Source organism: Corvus cornix, chromosome 1 (assembly GCF_000738735.6).
Source record: "Corvus cornix cornix isolate S_Up_H32 chromosome 1, ASM73873v5, whole genome shotgun sequence".
NCBI classification, from domain to species: Eukaryota; Metazoa; Chordata; class Aves; order Passeriformes; family Corvidae; genus Corvus; species Corvus cornix.
Genome location: NC_046332.1, coordinates 12,098,646 through 12,118,331, shown reverse-complemented (window position 1 = coordinate 12,118,331; position 19,686 = coordinate 12,098,646). Strand labels below are relative to the sequence as shown.

The window sequence follows — 19,686 nt, the reverse complement described above, 5'->3', positions numbered from 1 at the left end:
AGAGCTGATAATCACATTCTAGAGTTCAGAACATTCAGTTTCTAGAATATACTTAACTCTGGTGAGTAAAGGTGTACGTGCACTGTTACAAAAGGTTTATGCCCAACTCCTTTGGCAATTTACAAGCTAAAATTTAGACAAATAGGTCATCTTAATTAATAACCTTGATTAATATAATTTCATGTTGCTTCTGAACTTAACATCATTCAAGCACTCATTGACTTCAATGAGTTAACTACAGTCAAAGAATAGATTTTCAGTTTTGAGTTTATTTTTGTCTTGTTGCCTTAGAGTGCCTCAAGGGTTGTCCATTAAACTGAACTTCACCTCTTTTGAAACACAACCGTATTCAGACACATTGAGCATTTTTGAAGGATTAGGACAAAACAAGGTTTTAAGAGGTAAGTTTATTTTTCAACTAATAATACTTTTCCATTAATAGAATCTAAGTGGTAAAATAAGTATTTTGAGGTATAAAAAGTTGTATATATATATTTAAGAGGAAGACTGGATCTGTGTAAAGTTGCCCTGTTAGACAATTAATCTCAATATACCTGTCTGCCCTTAAATTTGATGAGATAAATGCATCTCTTATACATTAAGAAATTCTACTTGTGTTTTAAGATCTTATTTGAATGATCTTGATAACTTCATCAGCCTCATGGTCTTGTGGTGTCCATGTTTCATTGGAAATATACTGTCAGAAGTTCCTGTAATATCACACACAGTAACATAAAACTAAAGCATCTAAACTGAACTGTGAGAAGTGCTACCAAACTCACTGAAAATCATTACAAGTATGGCATTGCTTTCCTCAGATCCTGACATACTGATGATACCTTATCTCTGTCTCTACATTCTACTCTGAAAACGGGGATTGTACCCATTTTTCACAAGACTCAGTCAATTCGGCTGAATTCCATCAGAGGTGGAAAACATCTACTGAAGATAGAATATAGAGAGAGAAGTCAGAAAGATATATTATTTTTTATCCTTGTTTTTGGAAGCAGGTAGAGAATGGGAATGGGAAACTTTAAAAGACTAGCTGATATCCATATTGATGGATATGAGAGATGGAATATGCAGAATATTTATATGTCAGCCAAACAGCTAAATGCTTCAGGGGTTTGAAGCTATTGTAGTAGGATCACAATACAACAGGGAAAGCATTCCCTAAGACTCAATAAATTAATCCACTGTGCTTTTGTGACAACACTGGAAATTTTAATCTGCATGGGATTATTTTCTCTCTGACTATATGTTTTCTTATTTGTTTTCAGCTTCTCTGTCAGGGAAAAGTCTTGAAACAATTTACATTTTTTCCCATGAGGCTACAGCACAGTTTAGGTCCGATTATTCAGAGAATTATAATGGCTTTAATGCAACATACACTGCATTTAATGCAAGTGAACTAAACAGTAAGTGTTCTGTGTGTGTGTCTGTGTGTGTGTGTGTTTGTTTTTTATCCCAAAAGTTTGGTGAATCTATATTTTCAGTTTGAGAAAATGGAAGTGGAAAGGGAAGCAGCATTTTCTGGCCTCAGTCTACTAACTAGTTTCACTTTGAAAAATTTCATACTGTTTTAAATATCAAATAAATTATTTCAATAAGGCCATTCACAGGTTTACAGGCCTGTGTCTAGAAGTAGGGTGATGTCTAACAAAGCTCATCTGTGTAAATAAGACTGTGTCCATACTTCCATCAGATTCCTCTCAGCCAGTCTGTTCACTAATGGATACTATGAAATCATTGACCACAATATCTTTATAAATAAACGTTCAGAACAACAGTTACAAATACCATTCAGGAAAACACCTGCTTCAGTAAAATGGCATTAGGAAAAGTCTGGATGCAGTAAATCTACAGTGACAACAAAATCCATCAATATGACTCATGCTTTGTTGATTGGATAAATGAAGGCTTCTTGAGCCGCTAAATTTGGAGCAGGAGGTGAACAGGGAATGTGGCTGGGATGGAATATGCTGCAGAAACCATCCAGAGGGCCAGCAAGCTCTTGTCATGTGGAAGCTCTGACAGATGTGCATTTCAAGGCACCATGGACACTGAAACATGAGAACAAAAGTGATGAGGATGCTGCAGAAAAGACATGTGAGCAAAGAAGGAGCAAATGAGAAGAAAGAAAGGGGCAACCCAGGGGGGTGGAGCACAGCACTGGGCTCTAATGGTGAGCCCTTTCTTCTGGAGCAATCCAGGCCTTGGCAAAGAGGAAAAGAAGGATCAGAAAAAAAGGTTAGTGAAAGAGTGAGAGAATATGTAGGGCCACCCTTCAAAAATAGTGTTTTGTTAACAAGTACAAACAACACATTTATTTGAGTAATTCTGTTACATTGCATAAAGATGAAATTGAGTCACTGTGGGTTGGTTTACAAACATATTTAAAAATTTACATCGTTCATCATTCATTCTTGTATAATTCTGAAAAAATACCTCTGTCACCTTTTATTTACTACAAGTTCTTATTCACAGATTATGAGAAAATCAATTGCACTTTTGAAGACGGCTTTTGTTTCTGGATACAAGATTTAGATGATGATTCAGACTGGGACAGAGTTCAGGGTCCTACTTTTCCCTTGATGAGTGGTCCTGAATTTGATCATACATTTGGCAACGTGTCAGGTAAGACCAAAAAAAGTGGCTTGAAGATTAAAGGAAAAACTTGATTTAGCTTATATCACAGCATAATGAGTTCTTCATAGTGGTATTACCAGGATGTCATTTTATTCTGCCATAAAAATGAGTCAGGACTACCAGACAAAATGTTTTATGTTACTGATTGCCATCTTGTGGAAGCATACCAAAACTAAAAGAAGAAATAAAGAAATAAGTAAAATGATAAAAGTTTCAGGTTCTGAAAATTTTCAATGCTATTATTACATTAAAATGCCTTATGTGAGAAAGGAATTCCTACTATGCAAAAATGTTATAGGTCAAAAACCTGCATGTTGAGGGAAAAAGATATACTTGCATATTAGGCAAATCACTTCTATTTCATCCCTCTCTACTGCTGACATCCTCATGGTTGTCACAAAATAATTTTGATTTTAAAAATTTGACCTGCAGTTTACAGGGTGCATCTGTGTCCCCAATTACTGCACAGCAAACACACCAACTGTGCCAAACACACAAACACTCCAGTAACTGTTACAGTTAAATAACTTAATTGGAAGAGTGGTCATATCAAAAGAGGAATTTATTTAAAGAGACAATACTGATAGGAATTGGATTTTGAGTGTATAATGAATCCTTATCCCAGAATAAGACTCCATACATTTTTTACCTTTTCAACAATAAAACCAAACAATCACTCTCTCAGTTGATTTATCAGTCCATCTAAAACCGAGTAAAACATAAATTGGATTTTGCAATGCTTATATGTATTCCATGCAAGACTTACATAAAGCTTATTCAATGAAAAATAACTGGGAAAATTGCAAATTATTCAGAAAGAAGTTACTCCTGGGAAACGAAAAATAGTATTCTGCACTTTATCAGATAGAAATTATTCACCCCTCTCTGAGTAAATGCACATTTTCTAAACAATCTCCAGAACACTGTTTTGTCTTCCCACTTGGCTCCCAGAATGCAAATCGGATGAAAGAATGTAAAATTTGTTTAATAAAACACTTGACAATGATTTTTTTCTCTTGAAAATACTAATCTATTTTGGGTGTTCTCTATTTCCCTGTGCCAAGTCTAAGCTGACATATGTAATGTTCCTATATGTAATGTTACTATTGTGTTGCATATTTAAATTTCTGTGACCTGTATTTTGTGTAAAAATGTGAATCACATCATTAATATCAGGCTATTACATTCAGTGAAACTCTATTTTTGATTTTCTTCTCTTGAAAAGTAAAGAATTTAATACACATTCAAAAATTGATTCTGAATGCTCAGAGAATTGATGAAGCAAAGATCAAGAACTGTCCCTTTGATTATATGAAGAACTTTTTCCTTTAAGTTAGACACCATTTATATTTTAATGCATGCTCTCTAAGTCAACAGATGAAATTAAAGTCCTGGTTCAGATTTCAGACTAATTTTCAGGTATTTTAGCCTCCCACATTAAAAAAACCTAGATAATCTGGAAGTGTAAATAACAGAATACAGTATCTATAATTTAAATTACATAATTATATTTATATTCATTTGAAAATTCTATTAATATAATATTTGCATATAAATGCATTAGATAGATAGAAGAAAATATGAGATTACACACATGATTTGAATAAAGCAAGATTTTTATTTTAAATCTGCCTAAGTTTGCATTTCTTATGACAAATCCAGTGCTTCTGTGGCCTGGCCTCATATGGCAACAAGAGGTCCAAATTCCCAGCTGCAACAAATTATCTCAGAAAGAGCTACAAACTCATTTTCACAAATAAAGGAAGGTTTTGGTTTTTTATAATGCTTCACCTTGCTATAAAATATTCACATAGTCATTCTGTCACCCTCTCAACATGCAATCCATATTTCCTATTGTCATACGGATGCAAGTTATAAAACTGTCAGGAAATTCTCCTGCAAAATCACAAGCAATATCAAGCAGGAAGACATTTTTATAAACCCAGTAGAATTGCTGCCTTCACTACATTTAAGGCAGGTTTCCCACTGACTTGAACAGGACTGGTTTCCCATTGCTTATCTAGTTCTGAGGAGTATCCAAGAAGCTTAAAAGCTCAATTTAATATGTCATTGAGTGATGAATACATCTTGGGATAATCATTCACATTTACTGTGACAGGAATCTTCCAAATCATGCAACACTATCCGTGCTTGATGTTATTTTTAATGTAAACACTCTAATTCAATAAGTAAAAAAGAAAAAAGAAAGTTCTTCTGTCCTGGCTAAAGTGTGCTCATTATCTTGTAGGATTTTATATTTCAACACCCATCGGACTTGGATTCATAGAAGAGCGAGTCCGGATTCTGAGTTTGCCTTTGGTCCCTTCAGATATGTATTGTCTAAGCTTTTGGTATTGTTACATCGTTCCTAAACCTATACTTTTTTAAAGAAAATACCTAAAGAGCTTTCTTTCAGATAAAATATTAATCCCACTCAGCATGCCAGCAACACCAGCCTGGTTCTGTTTGGATTTCCATGATCATTCTCAACTCCAGGCGTGAAGTTCAACTCCTTTATAACTTTGACTCTTACAGTTAACTTTAATGTTTTTTCTTTGTCACCCTTCATCCAATATTCATTTCTGAACAAAAATAATATTACGAATCCCTGAAATGTTTTTTGTCATGAAGCTTAACTAGGCCTCTACAATTCCAGGTGTAATCCAAACATGCAATTAATTTTATTTTCATGCTTGTGTCAAATTAATCCTGATTTCATAAACCATTGTAATTTTTTAATGGAATTTGACTTCATTTTAATAATACCCAAATGCTTTTCCCCCTCTAGGTATTTCATGTATGGTGATAATGTTTACCGTTTAAGAGTTAGCATAGGTGATGAGCATGGTCAGGAAAACATCATTTTTGAGAAAGAAGGAAACTATGGAAACAACTGGAATTATGGACAAGTAACTTTAAATGAAACATCTGATTTTAAGGTTTGTTGAACTGCCTCTTTTTTTTTTTTTTATTTTAGCTAAATTGATATCAGAGTTTTCTGTGTAATGAACCCAAAGTTGCACAGCTTCAAAGATACTTAGTATCATTTAACAATGCGTGCCATCAAATAAGTATTAGCATGCAGAAGACTGGAATCCCCATTTGAATTCTCGCATCCCCTTTTCCTTACTCTGGGATTTAAAGATTTTTGTATTGCAGAAAACAGAAAACCTGATCATTGTCAAGGAACAATGAATGTTATAATGAGAGCTTTCCACAAAACAAGAGTTTTCAAAGCCTATCAAAATCTGCTGTGGAATATAAAATCTCAATACTGATGTGAAGCACTGAGCCATTAGAAGACTTAAATTTAAATTGCTTCAGATTGTGAATCAGTGTTTTCACTAATTACTTACAGATTAATCCACTGAAAGTATGTTGCAGATGGAAGTGATTTTGACACCACATGGTTAACAACTGACCTGACTTATCTGTAAACAACAGGAGGAGATTTATTCCAGACAATTCTTTCAACACCTCTCTTTTGAAAACAATTTCATTTTATAGGTATTTGGGATGGTTTGTCCTGCTACAGTAGTTTTGATTGATTTCTGGCAAGCACTGCCAGAAAGATGCATTTAACATCTAAGGAAATAAATGCATCCGTGACCTGGCTGCATCAGATTTCCAGAAAATATGTGGTCATAACCTCCCCAAAATATGTAACCACATATGATCTCAAGAAGATTGCTATATGTATTTCACCAGCACAAATTCCTTGTTTGCAGGATTGCTTTAAATTCGTGGATATTAAAGAACAGTACAGAACAAACGAGGTTAATTTCAGTTTTTCATGACATTAATTCAGGAGAAGTTTGGCCTGATAAGCAATGCAGAATTGTTTTGAAAATTACATGGATTTATATATAAAAAGGAAAGGTATTGACTATTTTTAAATAATGTTCATCATTTAAATGAAGAAGGTACTACATTCCTTAGAATGATCCACTCAGTTTGCATAGTGCTGCTTTGTTTTGTGAGGAATTCTGTCTCATCCCTGATGCTTTCCCCTGAGTGTAGCACCAGTGTAGCTTACAGTGGAAATAAGAGCATTCAAGAAAAGACAGAATGACACAGTGCAGGAAGCTGAAAAACGTTCATTAAATCATAAAATTCTATTTTTTTTCCCCTGAATTCAGGTTATTTTCGATGCCTTTAAAAGGAGAGGTCCCAGTGATATTGCCGTGGATGACATTGGCCTGACAAAGGGAAAGTGTAATGAAAATAATTATGTAGAGCCAACTGTGAGGCCAACTGTTGCTACCACGCCTTTAGTTCCTAGTAAGTAAACACTAAATCACTGTTGATTTCCTATTACTGTATTTGTGTATCAGTGGATCAGAATTTTCAGCCTCAATTTTATAAAAACCTCTCTTCAGAATTATAGAGTTATCTTCAGAGTAACATACTAAGATCCAGTTCCATGCCTCTCCAGACACATTGTACAGCTTGATCCAGACCCTTCCAGCTGCAGAGCATTTTAGAGGAAAGTACATAGGTTTAAGCTTCCTCAAAACATTCCAGTTTCACAGAGCTAGCCAGGAAAATCTCACAGAGAAAAATAGAGAAAGTACCTGTGACCATCCTTACAAATCTGGATGACTTTTATAAGAGAGAAGAAAGATTGTATACGATGTTAAACAAGTCCGAGCACATTCAAAGCAAAAACCAATACATATATAAATAAAGCTTGTGGAAAAATCATTAAAATATCTAATGGGGCTTGCTTTGTAATTCATTCTGAAAGAGGATGAAATTTTGGGAAAAAGAATTTTTACAAAAGACCTATCCACACATGGCTTCAAATCATTAAAACAAACACTGAGCATGTTCCAGGATTGCCTCTTATTAGATTTACTGTGCCTTTTGAAGCACAGCTGGTTGCTCTCTTGACAGCATTTAGTAAATAAAAATGGCCTAAGATTAAAATAATAGTAAGACTGTTTGCGTTGTATTCACGTTGAAACACTGTATAATAATATTGTCGTTCTCTCAAATCTGTCACCTCCAAATCTACTGCAACAGGACAGGTAAGAAAACAAAACCTTCTAAATATAAGAGCAAAATGCAGTTTTAGAGCTCCATCATGAGACACAGTGAGGTAAAGTTCAACAAGGTGTGTCTGTCAGCAAAATTAAATTTTAATAGCAGCAGTAACTTCAGTCATAATTTCCCAATATGAGTTTTGGAATTTATTTGCAGTTTTTATTGAAGTAATTTTGTGGAGAGATGCTGATGTCTGCCCCCTCCATCAATCCTTCAGGTGCTGTGGGTAAACACACCTCACAAGTTAGCACCAGTCTAATGATCAGGGGTAGAACAGCCCTGCGGTAAATAGTACCTGAATGATTCTGAAAAACACCAAAGGAATATCAAATTATAGATCTTTACCCAAAATATGCTGATAAAATTTTAATATTCAAGAAAAGGACATGTTAATATGGCTTATAACTCCTTATGAATGAGTTTAAAGAGATCCATGATACAAAAGGACAGTCCAAGCTGTTGCTGGCAAAAAAATAGCTTGTTTTCATAACTTTGTTGGGACATACTACTACATCCTATCTGTAACCTGATGAAAAAAAAGCAAATGCTTTCAATCATCTTCAAAGAAGTATGAAATTACTTTGATGAATGTGTACAAGCTTACTAACACTAATGGTTTCACTACAAATGTCATGTCCACAAACGAGACATAAAAGAATTTGAACTGAGTCAATTTCTTTTACTAGAATTAGAGCTTCAGTACAAGTCACTGGCATCATTCACAGTGCCACAAGAGTTCCTTGAAACGTAAAAAAGAATATTTTTGATGGTGGCATAGGGAAGCAGGATTTGCTTTTGTCCTTTGCACAAGACTGTCAGATTACACTTTCATCTAAAACAAATCTAAGATTGCTTTCATCTTTGTGTTAATAACCTGTCTTTTAACACAAACAATGGTGTGTAAATGACAGTGTAGATTCCACACTTAAGATGTGTATGTCAATATAAACTGAAGTTTTGGCCAAAGCACAGAGAAATTTATTTATGCATAGGTCATATATAATTTCTAAAGCGTTGAGAAAATCATCTGTTGTGCTCAACCAAGATTGTTGGTAGAGATTAATATTTGGTTCTCTAATGAGTAACAGGTGTATCAATAACTCCATATGAATTTGTGTTTCAAGATCACTGGAAATTTTTACATTTTTTCAAGACATGAGTGAATTCAATTTCTTCTCTCATTTCTCCATGCAAGACAAAGATCACTACTAGTGTGCCTTACATGTAGTCAACACTAGATCAGATTTCATATGCCGTGATGTTCCATTAAAAAAAGGCAACATCATCTTTATCTGTTGTTCATGGTATTTATAGAGAAAATAATCCTCCTTGTGACCCATATGGCTGTAACATAACATACTTATTAGTCGGGGTGGGAATGTTAACAGTTCCTCTTTCTTTCCGAGAATTTGGCTTTTCTTTCCAGGAGGGATTGGTGAAATTGAAAATTCTAGAAGATGGCTGTTGTGAGGAAATTCAAGTATTTCTTGGGGTTTTTTTTTGGTTTGTTTTTTTTTTTTTGAGCTTTCTCCCAGTGGGATTCAATGGTCAGACTTGGTAGGACTTGTAGATAATGTAGTCCCCAACCAAAGGGCTCAGAGTGTGAGATACTGTTAGATGTCATGGCATGCAAAATTTGAGCCAAAAGGGGTGTGGAGGAGACATTAAAACGTTAGCCAAAGTCTGCTAGTTAAGAAAAATATCAATTTTAATTCAAAGAATAAAACAAAACCAAAACAAAAAAAGGCAGGTAAATCTGTTTTGCTTTAACTACTATTTCCTGAAGCAAGTGGAGGAGCATTGTTCATTTTTCAATAAAGTAATTGTGAGCAACAAAAGTGGGAAAACACCAAAGTTCATTCTGATGGTTCATTCAACAATTCTGATGGCTAAAATAAAAATAAATAGTATTTCTCAATATCAAGTAAAGGTTTTGAACATGAAACTGACATATTTGGATGTAAACCACCATCAAAATTATATATTGAAATAGAATATTGAATATATAAAGTACAGTTAGCTGTGTCCATGTGTGTGAGTGCATGTATATGTGTGTAGACATATCCACAATATTTGCTTTTACAGAAATTTTATCAATTTTTGCCTATAAGTACATATACATCTTTATGACAAAGGTATTTCCTACTAGAATAGCTGTTTTAAGGAAAAAGCAAATGACTGTTTTAACAACCAACAGTGTTTAGCTGTAAAAGTTTTTGGGGTCCTGATGAAAACAAAATAATGGTATGAGGGGGTTGGGGGCTTTTGCTGTAAGTTTACTTGCTAGATGACAAAAAGAGCTTTAGATTTGATTATCTCTGCTGATGCTGAAAGAATAATTTCTCAACCAAAAGGGTGGTCAGGCATTGGAAGGGGCTACCCAGGGAGGTGGTGGAGTCAATGTCCCTGGAGGAGTTCAGGAAACAGCTGGACCTGCCACTCAGTGTATGGTCTAGTTGACAAGGTTGACAAGGTCTTGTTGATCAGTCAAAGGTTGGACTCAATGTTCTCAGAGGTCTTTTCCAACCTTAATGATTCTTTAATTCTAAGATTGATCAGGTAACAAGAAAAGCATACAAGCAAAGTGCATAAATTACTTAAATTCAGGAGCCTCTCTTGACATTTTCTAGCTTTTTTAATACTGTACTAGTAAATGAGACAGATGACTGTGTCACATTCTTGTCTTCATATTTCTGTCATGTGCACAGCTTACAGACCGATAATCATGAAAATGACTTTTAAAAATTATCATTGTTACCTCAGATTGAAAAAGTAAGACAGTAAGTTAATTACGTTCTTAAATGTTTTGTTTTTCAGCTGACTGTGGAGGGCCGGTTGAACTCTGGGAGCCAAACAGTACATTCAGCTCTGCAAACTTTCCAAACAATTACCCTAATTTAGCTTCTTGTAAGTCATTCTTTTCCAAATCTTTAGGAGTTTAACCATATAAAAATAGAGATACTAAATCTGCTTTTCCAACTCAGACGCTGTCAAACAAAAAAAAAGATCTAAGGTATATACAGCGGAATCTTCTAACTGCATTCTCTATGGTACTGAGCAGCAGCTAAGGAAACATGTGCCAGTTGATTAAAAAGGGATGAAGACAAGCATATTCCAATGGTATGAGTCCAGACAGGCCAATTCCATCCTGCCTATTATGTCAAATGCCTTTATGTCAATGCAGAGACACACAAGGTGATGAAAATTCCCATTTTACCATAACCTGGTGTATTTGCCAGGTTAATATCATCACTTCTGCTGTTAAATAGCTCAAGTTTTCTGGAGGCAAAGAATACGCGCATGCATTTTGTAAGGAATTCTGTCCTTATTGAATGATTCTTAACATATTAGTGAGAAGACATTGTTATTCTACAGATGTTACTTGATTTAGATTACGCTAGAGCTGGCAAAAGTGAATGCTTCAAGGTAGTACACTATGTGCTGTTGATGGATAAAGTGAGGAAGAGAGCTTTGTCATTGCTTCTTAATGAAATTTTAATTATTTATTCCTTCGGTCCTGGGGAATAGTGTTGAGATGGTAATCATAAGAGTTGTCATTTTGTGTTTCTGTTCTGCTTGAGATATGGCTCACATTTCTAGTATTCATTTCAAAGTTCCCAAGTGAGACTCCTACAAGTGAAAAAATACTTTTCACTCCATGAAAATATTTCAAATTGGTTGGTTTGGTTTTTTTTTTCACTTTCTGTACGAGATTTCCATAGTATCCACACTTAGATTAAATATGAGAAAGTATAGGCTAAACAGAAGAAAAGAGCTACTTTAACCTGAAAGACAGGCTCTGTGACTGATTATAAAAATTATCTTATGATCAAATGAGGCTTAAGTGTCATGACTATTTGTCACATTGTCACAGTCAGAAATGAATGAGCTTTACTACTTTAGGGAAACTCACAGCTTTTAAATACAAGATTTAAACTTCTTAATCTCTTGGGTGATTATTAATAATTTAGGAGAGACTTTTTCCCCCCAAAGCCCTTCAACACAAAAATGGCACAGTAAATTTAACTACTGAAAAGGTGATTTGTGTGTGTGTGTGTGTTACTATTTTCCAGGTGTGTGGTACTTGAATGCTGAAAATGGAAAAAACATCCAACTTCATTTTCAGGTTTTTGATCTGCAAACTATTAATGATGTGGTTGAAGTCAGAGATGGCAGAGGACCAGATTCCTTACTTTTGGGCAAGTAGCAGCAGTGGGTACTAAAATGAATGTAATCAGACAGCTAGAGGAAACTGAGGGACATAATATAAAGGAAATGAAATTCCTCTCATTTCATTCACACTTTTTGGGCCTCAGAAATTCAGAGGAAAAATTGAGAAAGCATACTCTATGTGACATCATGTTTCCAAAACATTTGCACACACTCAGCTCTCTGTGCAATCCATATGAAACTGACTTCTCAGTAAATCAGACTGTTTATGTGCGTGGACAAACAGAAGGATAATCTTTTAGTTGAGCCTAATTGTTCTGAGCTGATTAGTCAAATCTGGTGCTGGGCTCTGACCATTGCAGTCTGAGAGCAGTTAGGTTTGGGGAAGCAACTACATCCCTGTGGTGGTAGTATTTGCTTTTGAACCCGAAACATTTTCAAATATATATGAACAAAATAGGCTGAATGTACTCATGTTTTCCTGGTGAATAGCTGTCTACACAGAGAAAGGCCCGCTGCCAGATGTCTTCTCTACAACAAACCAGATGACAGTGATCCTCCGGACGGACAGCTCTACAACAGGGAAGGGATTTCTTGCAAACTTTACTACTGGCTACCATCTAAGTAAGCATCTGAACCTTTAAGAGGTTATACCACTGGCCAAATATATTTCAGAAAGCGTGGAGAGTGCAAAGTGACTTTCAGCACTTGCTCAGTAGAAATATGCAAATGTTAAAGAGAAAAAGGCTGGTTACTCATCTGTACGTTGTATTTCCTGGCATGAAACGTGATGAGTTTGTTTCTTAGTGTAATTGGAACAATGTCTATATCATATGAAACTCTGTGATATTGTGTGGAAAATTGAGTCAGTATTTTGACCAAAATCTTTTCAGATATTAAGAGGGCAAATGCTAACTTTCCCTGTAAAAGCCCCAGGAAAAAACATCACTTCGTAAATCATTCCAGGGTGTCAATAATGTGTGTTTAAGTGCATTTGTAAATATTTATTATTGATAACATGCACTAGAAGAGAAAACTGTGTGTGGTAACTCTGATCAAATTTGCAATATGGTCCTTCTTGCATCTTTAAAAATTTGGTCTTCAGTGTGTGAATAATCTGAAAGAACTAGTCTCTTAAATATTTGGACAACAGTGTTTCTGGTTCCAGCCAGATCCCTTCTGAAAGACTCTTGATATTCTTGGGGATTGCAATTAGACTTGTCACTCATAATACAGCAATCAACCCTCCAAAAATATGCAAAATGAAGCGTAATGCAAATTACATGGAACAGTAATGTGCGTGACAGGACAAATAATTATACTAACTCTTGGCCAAATCTTGACTGAATTAATTAGAGACTTTGTATTACTTCTGTGGGAGTCTGACAGGAGAAAAACAGAGGGAAAAAAAAGCAGAGAGACTGTTGAGAGATCTGTGAAGTACCATGCACTTACATGAACAGAAATTCAACAAGGATCTAGGCTCATTTTCTTATTTTAACTATCAGAAATGGCAAGTTTCTCCCAGCTTGTTTAGCCAGTGGTAGATTTTTTATGGATTCACAGTAGTAATAATAATATTACTTTTCTTAATATTTTAAAAAACCTTCACCATTGGTCTACATTTGTAAAATTAACTCTGTTTATTCCCATTGTGCAAGACTGAGAGGTTGGTTTAGATGTACATATGACAATTTTGCTGCTTCTTGTTCTGCCTTCTCTATCATATTTGTTCAGTCCAACAACTCTGCCTTTTTTATCAGCTGGTTCAGCATCTTTGCTGGGCCAGACTTCCCCATATTTCGTAAAATGAAAATTAAGCTTAGCAAGGCAGAATTCTCAGAGTGGCCATTGCCAGTTCTGGTTAAATGTATTAAAAAATTTCCATTTGCAAAAGGATTATGCTTATTCATGATCTTTGCAGCCAAAGGACAGACTAATATCATTAGCATGCTGGCCTAAGGATAAAAGGATTGTCAGTAAATAAATTAACTTTAGAAGAAAAGCAGACTTTTCTTTGCATTTTATTTTTTTTTCTATGAAATATTGGTTTTTTTGAAAAGTAAGAACTACTTGAACAGAAGTAATTTTTGTCAGTATGCAATATAATAAAAACACTGTCATTATTCACAAAATTCTGTGAATAACTGTCATTAGTTATAGACATTGAATGTGTGAAAATCTGGTTCAAGCCTTTTATAAACCATATTCTTCCTCTTCCATTTGGTACAGGCCATGATGATTGATGAATGAATCATTTTATAAGAATATTAAAAAATCAGAAGTAAAGTAATTATCTTGCTTCAAATAAGACTTCTAGATAATTAAATATTTCTGTCAGAAAGTCCAGGAAAGTAAAAGAAACCATTTTTTGATGGAATTTAAGTTTATGACTGTATATTTCCTGTAAATGAATGAAGCCATTAAAAATACTTGGGCCATAGAAAGAAATATAACTTAATAGTTACTCTCTCCCTCATCTGCTTTTATTGTATAACTGATTCTGAAGTAGCTTAATCCTATTTTCATGAATGCTTTCCTCATTCGTTCCTTTTACTTCTGTCTCTTCCACCTTTGCTCACAAACAGGTTTCAGAAGGAGACTGGGCTCTCATTGCCTCTTTGCTCGATTGCTTGACTTGACACACTTTAAGATCTTTAAAATTTGTGAAAGTGCTGAACATTTGAAAATTGACATCATTAGTCACTTTTGACAGGATTTGACTTTTCACTCCTATGTTTATCCCTTGCAAAAGAAGAAAACTACTAACTGAGCAACACTAACTTGAGCAGAAGCTACAAGGCAGAGTGCTATAGAACTTATTCTTAATTAGCTTTTATTTATCTGAAAATTATCTTTATTTTGAAAGAGACATGGATGGAAATGGAAAGAAATCAAAGGTTCTGGATACTATCTACACAATTTTCTTGAGCTGAACTGTAAGATCTCCTGTGAACATCAACCTTCCTCATAATTATGGATTAATTTTCCTTTCTTATTTCCCTTCAGGGGCTTGCACAGTTGATGAGCATCAGTGTGGCAGTGGGAAATGCATCCCGTTGCATAACCTGTGTGACAATGTACCTCAGTGTGAAGATGGCTCTGATGAAGCAAAGTGCAGTAAGCTTTCCTTCATACAAAGAAATCATAGAATCATTTAGGTTGGGAAAGGTCCTTAAGATCATCAAGTCCAACCGTTAACCCAGCACTGCCAAGTTCACCACCAAACCATGTCCCTCAGTGCTATGTCTACATGTCTTTTAAACTCCTCCAGGGCTGGTGACTCTGCCTCTTCAGCCTTCCAGGGCAGCCTGTCCCAATGCTTGACAGCCCTTTTGGTGAAGAAAGTTTTCCTAGTGTCCGACCTAAGCCATGCATATTTGGCAAGAATTGCCTAGGAAAACAGCACAGAACCTCAGCTAATGTAGAATGCTGCAGATGCATGCAGACCATGCCAATTTACACATCAATATCTCATTGAGTTTGTCAGGGCCAGGAGAACAGTCACTTTTCTGAGATAGTATATGGAATCTGATGAAGAACTCTGGAAAAGGTAGGAAGCTCCTCTGTGCTGAAAACTGTAGTTGCTCATAATGGCCTCAAAATTAAATGGAAACTCAACATATGCTTTTCTTCTGTATCCATTTTATATTTCCAAGTTCTACCAATTGTTGCTGTAATTAATTTGAGTTCCACAGCAGAATAAACTCTGCAAGTGCAGGGTAGAGAATAAACATGTCCTTGGTGGAAATTCTCCAACAGATTTGTGAGTGTGAAGCCAAACTGTAACACATGGCACCCTCCAGCCCACCTGGACTCCGTAGAGTGAATGGATGGCACAGCTTCAAAAGCAGCATCCATTGCTCACTGCTATTCCTTAGTTCTCCAGTAAAGTGGTTATTTCCAAAATGCTTGTGTACAGTATATTAATTCATTTCACATAGCAGGGAAATAAGATTCTCTAAACCAATAATTTAAATGTAAAACTAATGCTTAAATAATGTTTGGCCTAGCACAGCAGTTAAACTGCTCTTTCTGACAATCTGCTTTGGAGAACTAATGGAAGATTTAAAAGTGGTATTTAAGCTTAGCACAATTCCTTTGTTTTAAAGATGTCTACTAGGAATCAGATATGTTTTTAGGTGTGTGATGACAGTCGTCATTGATTTCAACATTTTTTACATGCATGTATAGAAATATACATGGTATATGTAAATACATGCAGATAGATAGATAGATAAATAGATGGATGAAGACACAGATTCACTTCTCAAATTAGTGCCATTGGCTATTTTGTTGCAAACATATTCTTCCTTTAAAATGTATAGAATAAAATTCCCTTCAGTTTCTTCTTAAGCAAAGAGAACTTGAATTTTTTTTTCCAGTCATTGCTAAAGATCTGAACAAAGTAACCATCACCTACATTAACATGATGTACATTTTCCCGAAGATTTATTTTGCCACTGATTGTCTATTACTTCATAACAAATTACCTCACATGAAAAGCCTGGGAGATTTGTTTCCAAAAACCCATTTAATCCAAACTTTGGCTAGATCAATCTATGTCTTAAAACAAAATGAAAATTCAATTAGAGACTCTCACATTGAGTCTTTCCAGTGTCCAAAAGCCTTGTTCATTTTCCTGAAACCAATTTCTTATCAGAAGTGGCAATTTGAACTAGACAAACTGTCTTTTCAAATTCCCCAGCTTTTGAAACTTCCAGCCACTGCAAAGAAATGGCATAATTATAAAATACATTATATCTGAATTAAGCAGTTGTTGGATGCTCAATGACTTTATTATTCCTTACCAATAATCTATTTGGAGAACATGGATTTGATGAGGAGAAAGGAAAAGGAGTTATAGTTCAAGTTCTCTCAAGAAGAGAGGTGTCTAAAGTAGTTTGGAGAAATCTTGCAGTGCATACAATTCTGAGATGTTTAAGAAGCTCAAAAAATTAATTTAATTTAATCTGAGATCTATCATTAATTAATCACTGTATATCACTTCTTTCATAAATGCACTCCAGGTGTCACAGAGGCATTTCTGAAAATCTAAATTTTTTATTTACTATTGTGGGTACTCTTTGTGAAAAAACTTTGGTGGAAAAAGGTTTTCTGCACAAGTAAGTTTTTTTAAAACAAAAATATTTTGATGGCCAATAAATGTCAGTGCATTGCATGCTTTTCTCTACATCACAATGGCAATACCTGTCATCTGCCTGAAATGCAGCTGTAGCTGCTAAGACATATATTGACCTTCTTATTATATATATTTTTAATATTACATAAAATTCTTATTTTATATATATGTGTATATGTGAGATTCTGTTGGCCTTGTGATCCAACTTCCTTAGTCACTATGCCAATAGCATAAGACTTTTTACCAATAACTTAATCAGTTTCTGAATTTTTGTTCTGAATATCTTCTTTTGGGAAAAGTTTTTATAGAAGGACTGGTTTTCAGTGAGCTTTTATTATTAGTGTGAGTGTTTTAACTAAAGCTGCAATGAAAACAGTGAAAACTCATAGTACTTGGAACTGGACATCTATTTTTTTTCTGTCAACACTCATTTTAACCTTATTTCCAGTCAGTGTTACTGAGTATCATGGAGCTAGAGCTTTTTGGAAATTATATAATGCTGACTAAGAAAAAAATGCATTATTTAGAGTTGATGGAAAATGTGCTGTTTATTGTCTATTTCTGAGATGTTTGCAAAATGCAAGGTATGAAACTCTCGTGTGGCAGAAATATAGGAGATAACAATAGCATTTCCTTCCTGTGGGAACACAACATTCTGGAGATGCTGGGTTTATTTCCTCTATAATGCATTTTAACTTATTTTGTGCTCTTCATTTGCAATAATAAATCTCTTTACATTACATTTCTATTTGCTTGGTGTGGTTTGCCACCTATCCAAAATGCTTCTGCCCATTTTGTTCTCCAGTGAGATTACTCAATGGCTCTCTGAGCACCGAAGGGCTGGTACAAGCCAGGATTGGGAGGATGTGGCATCTGGCATGTGCAGATGATTGGAATGGAGAGATTTCAGACAGTGTTTGCCAGCTGTTGGGGTTGGGGTGAGTAATAAATATTCATTGTCCTTTGCAACTTGTTTGCTGATTTGTTGAGCGTATATTGGCATTTCCCCCCTCATTTTACTGTTGTATTCTCCAAAAAAGTGGCAAATGTATCTGTCTCTGTCAAGTGGAGTGCTTGGTGTGCCAACAAATTTGAAAGTTTGGCAAACTCTGTTTTGATGGCATTCAGTGCAGGATTGAGGACTCTGAACATGGCAGGTTGGGCATGAGGATACATACTGGAGAACATTGGGAGAGTGATGTGAGTGCATCAGTCTTTTATCACTTTATGTCATCATTTACATCTTCACTTTCATAAGAGTAGCTCAAGAGTAAAGCTGGAGCAGACAGCAGTCTTGGCTGCTCTGCTTTCGTACTGCAGCTGTTCATTCCAAGTAAAAATAATCCCTTGGATATTCTGCTACTGGGCTCCCAATAAATTTCATACCTATCACTAGATCTGAGCCATTGGGAGAGGAAATGGAATTTCTCTTGAGGAACACTTAGAGCAGGGAGGGAGGAGGGAAGTATATGACTGAAAAATAGATTTGGCTTCAGTCACTGCTTAGAAGAATTTTTGGGGGAAACATGGGGATTGTTGAGTGAGGGGATTTGCATTTTTCAATCTATGGTAAAATTTATGGCCTGCATTCTGGCCTTACTTACATCATGTGCTACTCCGCTGTCACCCACTGAATAATAATTAGCTTTCCTGCAGTGCTGAGGTTTTTACAGAATGTCACTCACCCAACTAAAAATCAAATTAAATTCTAAGCTTGCAATTCGTTATTTTGGTCTCTGACCAAAGAAAGATACCTACAAATCCATAGAAAGAAATATAACTTAATATTTACTCTCTCCCTCATCTGCTTTTATTGTATAACTGATTCTGAAGTAGCTTAATCCTGTTTTCATGAATGCTTTCCTCATTCATTCCTTTTACTTTTGTCTCTTCCACCTTTGCTCACAAACAGGTTTCAGAAGGAGACTCTGGGCTCTTCTGATAAATTAATTGTAGCAATTAAAGAGTTAGAATGACTTAGGAAAATATCAGTGTTATTTCAAAAATACTTCTAATTGGATGAATATGTGCTGGTTTGTTGTTTTATTTTTACTTTTTTGCTTTAGATAGGTACTGAGTTTACATAAATATCAGATAGCTACATGCACAAATCCTGACTGTAATTTATGTATGCATGCATGTAAGAACATACAAAGCATGTTTAAATGTGCTTCTGGTCAAATACCTTGCTCTTTAGAGGCCTTTTTCCTCTGATTCTTTCCCCCCCTGCCCTGCCTCCTTTCTCTTCTGGACAGGAGTAATTTTGTGGTCTATTGATTTAAATGACATATTTGATAAGCTTCAACAAACTTTGTCTTCCATGGTACTATACCTTTTAAAAATTACCTCATGCTTTTGTCTCCAAAACATTCTGTGGCAATACCTTTCAGGTTGTCTCTATAAACTACTCAGATGCACTTGCTAAAAATGTTCCTATTAAGCTTCCTAGTTATTTCTTACTGATTCCATTTCTCAGTTCATGACATATTCCCATGGTCAAGAAAAAGTATTTTTAAACCTAACTTGTATCACATTTTTGTAACCTGGGTGCTACTGCAGTTACTGATCCTGCAGCACAGGATAAAATTCTCATATGTGTGTGTATGTATTGGTATATGAGTAGGTGTGTATATATATATATATATATATATATATATGTAACTCCTGTGAGTATCACA

The 19,686-nt window shown here is 35.2% G+C and overlaps 1 protein-coding gene across 1 annotated transcript in view; it reads left to right on the top strand.

Moving 5' to 3' along the window:
• TMPRSS15 (transmembrane serine protease 15) overlaps nt 1-19,686 on the top strand; it is a 51,228-nt gene that overhangs the window by 20,386 nt on the left and 11,156 nt on the right. Inside the window, exons 11-21 of the mRNA XM_019285894.3 lie at nt 292-401; nt 1,281-1,418; nt 2,488-2,637; nt 4,898-5,000; nt 5,438-5,588; nt 6,789-6,930; nt 10,513-10,602; nt 11,769-11,894; nt 12,358-12,489; nt 14,875-14,985; nt 17,814-17,946. Of these exons, the coding sequence (XP_019141439.3) occupies nt 292-401; nt 1,281-1,418; nt 2,488-2,637; nt 4,898-5,000; nt 5,438-5,588; nt 6,789-6,930; nt 10,513-10,602; nt 11,769-11,894; nt 12,358-12,489; nt 14,875-14,985; nt 17,814-17,946 (1,386 nt within the window). The remainder of the gene's footprint in view (nt 1-291; nt 402-1,280; nt 1,419-2,487; nt 2,638-4,897; nt 5,001-5,437; nt 5,589-6,788; nt 6,931-10,512; nt 10,603-11,768; nt 11,895-12,357; nt 12,490-14,874; nt 14,986-17,813; nt 17,947-19,686) is intronic.